The sequence below is a fragment of the Xyrauchen texanus genome, chromosome 15, assembly GCF_025860055.1.
Source record: "Xyrauchen texanus isolate HMW12.3.18 chromosome 15, RBS_HiC_50CHRs, whole genome shotgun sequence".
NCBI lineage: Eukaryota > Metazoa > Chordata > Actinopteri > Cypriniformes > Catostomidae > Xyrauchen > Xyrauchen texanus.
The window spans coordinates 1946165-1950852 of NC_068290.1; the positions used below are offsets into that span (position 1 = coordinate 1946165).

General features: G+C 41.0%; 1 protein-coding gene across 2 annotated transcripts in view; it reads right to left on the minus strand.

The window, feature by feature from the left end:
• The window catches only part of LOC127655750 (protein naked cuticle homolog 2-like), a 50820-nt gene extending 48459 nt beyond the window's left edge, over positions 1-2361 (minus strand). For both annotated transcript variants that reach the window (XM_052143721.1, XM_052143720.1), the window contains exons 1-3: positions 2137-2361; positions 1897-1923; positions 1725-1810 (exon numbers count right to left, since the gene is read on the minus strand). In XM_052143721.1, coding sequence (XP_051999681.1) covers positions 1725-1810; positions 1897-1923; positions 2137-2161 — 138 coding nt within the window. In that variant the 5' untranslated portion in view covers positions 2162-2361. The remainder of the gene's footprint in view (positions 1-1724; positions 1811-1896; positions 1924-2136) is intronic.
• Positions 2362-4688: the final 2327 nt, after the last annotated feature.

Sequence of the window (4688 nt, forward strand, 5' to 3'; positions counted from 1 at the left end):
CACATACACTCACTCACACACATACACTCACTCACATACACTCACCCACACACATACACTCACTCACACACATACACTCACTCACACACACCCACACACATACACTCACATACACTCACACACACTCACTCACACACATACACTCACTCACACACACTCACTCACTCACACCCACACACATACACTCACTCACTCACACACATACACTCACTCACTCACACACATACACGCACACATACACACACACACTCTCACACACACTCACACACACACTCTCACACACACACTCTCACACACACACTCTCACACACACACTCTCACACACACACTCTCACACGCACGCTCACACACACACAGAACCAATATGACTGACAGTGTAAATACCGGAGTTCAGGCAGGACTGGGAAGAGAAATCTGCCCGGGATTTTATATAGCAACTGGCCCAAAAGTTGAGCGGGGGGTATGGGGGGGTGTTCGCTGTCCTTTTCTGCATATCACGCTGCCGTTTCGTGGTCAGTTCTGCATAACGCGGCGGCTACTTTTAGCTTATCGTGGCCCATTCGGCCCGTTTCGCGGCTGACCCACCGGCCTGCTCGGTTCTCCCGATGGCCAGTCCGCCCCTGACAGGCCCCAAAGTGCATCGGCCCACCGGGAAAATGCCCGGTATGCCAGATTACCAGTCCAGGTTGTCAGCTGCGTCTTCAGTGCCTCTGATGTCGGGAGTACATGAAGACTCTTATGTTCACTTTTACAGCAACAACAGAACACTAATGAGACATTATTCTTCTCACTGTATCTGCTCCAGCAAACTGTGTGTAGATCACTCTACAGTGCCGATTCTCTCTGACCAATCAGAGATCTGCACGTCACTTTTAGTATCGGATCGGCTCGCTTTGAACCTCGACCGAGGAGATACTAACAAAAGTGCCAGGTACTATCCACAGTAGACAACCCCATAAAGTGAGAAGAGTCGAGTCGTACCGTGCAGTGGAAAAGCCCCATATGGTAGTAAACACTAGAGCCAACATCTACACTTGCACAACATTTTTCATATATCTGAAACAATATCACAAACACTCTTCAGTTATTAATATCTTCAGCTTTAGTGTGTCAATAGGAAAATACATTACAGACTCCCAAACATTCTTTTTGCAAATAGAAAAGAATAGAAGAACAGGGAGCCCTGCAACAGATGGCATGGCCCACAGAAAGCCCCCCTCTGAACATCAAGTCAGTCTGGGATTATATGAAGAGACAGAAGTAACATAGACAGCCTAAATATATAGAAGAACTGTGGCGAATTCTCCAAAAAGCTTGAACGTCCTCTCTGCCAACAACCAAGACAAACGGTGTCCAGGTGTATCCAGGAGAACTGGTGCCATTTTGTGTGTATATATATAAGCAACTGCATTTCAATCTTGCTATAACAGGCAGATGCTTTTGGCACCAACAGCATGCATCTCTCACAATTTTTATAGTAAGGATTCGTCTCATTTTAGTGTATCAATACAGAGATTGCAATGAACACACTCTCTTTTCAAGACATTTCAGATATGAACACATACTAAACAGAACAGCTCACTCCATCTGGATGTTCCTCACATTTCACTGCATGAAATTATTCTTAAACTGCATCATCGACTAAATAAACAGTTGTGTTTATTTTTGTGTAAATAGTGTTGTCAAAGGCAAACTGTTAGAATGCACAAAAATACAAGTATTACCTGATAATCTTTCAGATTGAGATCAGATGTGCCAAATCTCTCGCCTTCTCCTCTCGATATAAAAGCATTCACAACAAAACTATCCCCTGGAAATAATGAAGTTATGTTCATCATAATCCAAGTCAGCAATAAATGCCATAAAAACACAAAAAATCATGTTTTAAAAACTCACCTTCAGGATTCTCTCGACGTTTGCTAGCTGCATCCAAATGGCAAAGACATAAAAAGAGTTATTGTTTATAAATGCATATATATATATATTGCATTCACACATGTTTAGCATTATATGTTAGGCTTAATTATATGTCCAGCCAATATATTTTCAGTAGATATAGGCAGAATATTTGTATTTTAATATTGAGGCATTAGCCTGTTTGTGAATTCTGTAATGCGGAGAAGATGCGCGACTCACCGTGTTTCGAGTGAAGTTTCCCCATTGTATCACTTCTTCAGTTAAGAGAACTTCTGCATGATTCAATCATTGTTACATTGTATCCCGTTTGAAAAAGATCAATCCTCAAGATTCCAAAGAGCGTTTAGCGCGCGCCGAGACGAAGTCGCATTCGCTTTGACTAGAGAATAACAGAGAACAGCGCTGGATGAATCAGTGCTGGAGTTTGCTGAGGGGATCTTGTGTTTGCGATGTTCAAGATGTGTGAGGTGCGAGACTGCCGGTCCGGCCCCCTTCACTGCAGTGCTGCCCCCCATTGACACCTACAAAACATGCAGCTGCAGTTCTGTGGCCACTGACGGTCCTTCTGTCACTACTGAATGTCATTTGTTTTCAAATAAATAGTTTTTTTATATTTATGATGCGACATCTGACTTCATACTTCCACTTAAAATGACCAGTTAGTAAAAAATTATTGCAAAAATGGCATTTTGGTAAAAGCTCTACCATCAAGGGCGTAGCAGCTGTGGGGGATGTTGGTGACACGTCCCCCGCACTCTTTAATCTTTTGATACACGCCCCCTTTTTGAGCACAAACCATGAAAATGACATACCTGAACTTAAATGGTTGTATTTACGGGACCCTTTGGAGTATGGACACAGTTGTAGTATCTTTTGAAAGAAGACACTTTGGGCTTTATGTCCCAAGTTTCAGAATTAATATATGTTGTTATTTTTTTTTAAGTTAGAGCAGCTGAAGTTTATATTAACTCTTTCCCCGCCAAACACGGAATTTTCCATGTTTTATGAAAAAACGCTTCCCCGCCAAACACGGAATTTTCCGGGTTTCCGTGTTTTAGGTGTTATACGGTAAGGAAGACCCCTGCGCATGTTTTGAAAGAGTACGCAACTCTTTGATCAAAGAAACAGACTGCGATCGTCTCAAACATGAAGAAGTGGAGTATTGAGAAGCTCAAAATATCAGACATAAACATGCCTTTTTCTCAGCTTTTTGTCTGAAATGTTGTTTTTTGACAAAACCGACCTCTGTTCAAGTCGCAATAAAAAAAAGAACAAATGAAGATAAAATAAAATAGTTTTTTTTGCCTAAAAGCAGAGGCTCAGATCTTTATTGTGATATATAGCATCTACATATATTCATGGAAGAAAATATTCTGCGGGCCATTAAAATTTAGCGAAAATCGTCAAAAACCCTGGCGGTGGCTGGCAACTTTTTTTTAAAAACGCTGGCGGGGAAAGAGTTAATGGAAATATTTGGTGCTGAACATGTTTTTATAATCTAAAAGAACAATAATAAAAGTACCAGAAATACACTGTTCTCAAAGTCACGAGTCTAAAGAAGTTACGTTTCAAATTTGAAGATGATTTAATAATAAATGAGTTCCTGCAGCTTTAATCTCTGTAAAATCTCTGGAAGTGTTCAAAGTAAAATTAAGGCTCCGCCTCTCAAGACGACACTAAATCTGACGGCACTGATCGTCTATTATCAATAAAACTACGCCACATTTTAAAAAATTGACTTTGGAGACGGGCTGGTTTTGTTTATGAGACTCTAATATATCAGATCATAAACAGTTTTGCAACATGAATGCTGCTCAGATTGCAGTTTGTTGAAGAACGATGATGAAGGCGAGATCTCATGTAAACAATGAAGACTATATCAATATTTCTCAGATTTATCACTTTTATGGACAAAAAGTGCTATTGGATGTTTTTCAATGAACGCTTGTCATGGACGATTGACCCAAATGTGTTGAACTGGATTCATGTGGTGATCGTGTTTTCATAATAAAAGTCCCATTTTGATATCGCATGTTTTAATTTGTACTGCACAAATAACTCAATCGCTGTTTCTGGAGGATTACTATCGTGAAACAGAGATCGGATTTCAATGTTGAGCCCTTAGACGTTTGAAAAGATGTATCATTTATTAACATTAATGTTCACTCTATCTCACTTTAAAAAGTCTCATTTTATTCCACTAGATGGCAGAAATCACCTTCCATCACAATACACAGATGAGAACTGTAGGTGGCGCTCTAACACATATTACCCCTCACAGATGTGCTCGTCCATAGACATTCAGTCTAATGTTCAGTTCAAGCAACACCCTCATTATTTCATTGAATATCTCGGCCTCTGAGTGGACTACAAGCTCAATCTAGGGGTCATTAGAAAGCTGATACCCTCCCCTTTGTGATAATATATAATCATTTTGATGATTTTGATGATTGATGATTTTATCATGAATCATCAAAAACGTCCTGATTACTTCCGTAACCTCCATTCCCTGATGGAGGGTACAAGACGTTGTGACGATGAAGTGACACTAGGGGTCACTCTTGGGAGCCCGAGAAACCTTCTGATCTTTTATAAAAGGAATTGGCAAGTGGTATTTGCATGCCACTCCCCCGAACATACGGGTATAAAGGAGGGCCGTGCATACCGCTCATTCAGGTTTTGTGCTGAAAAGCCGAGAGAGAAGGTCCCGGCCATTTCAGCGGGTAGTCAAGCGTTGTGGCAGGAGGGACACAACATCTCGTTCCCTCCAT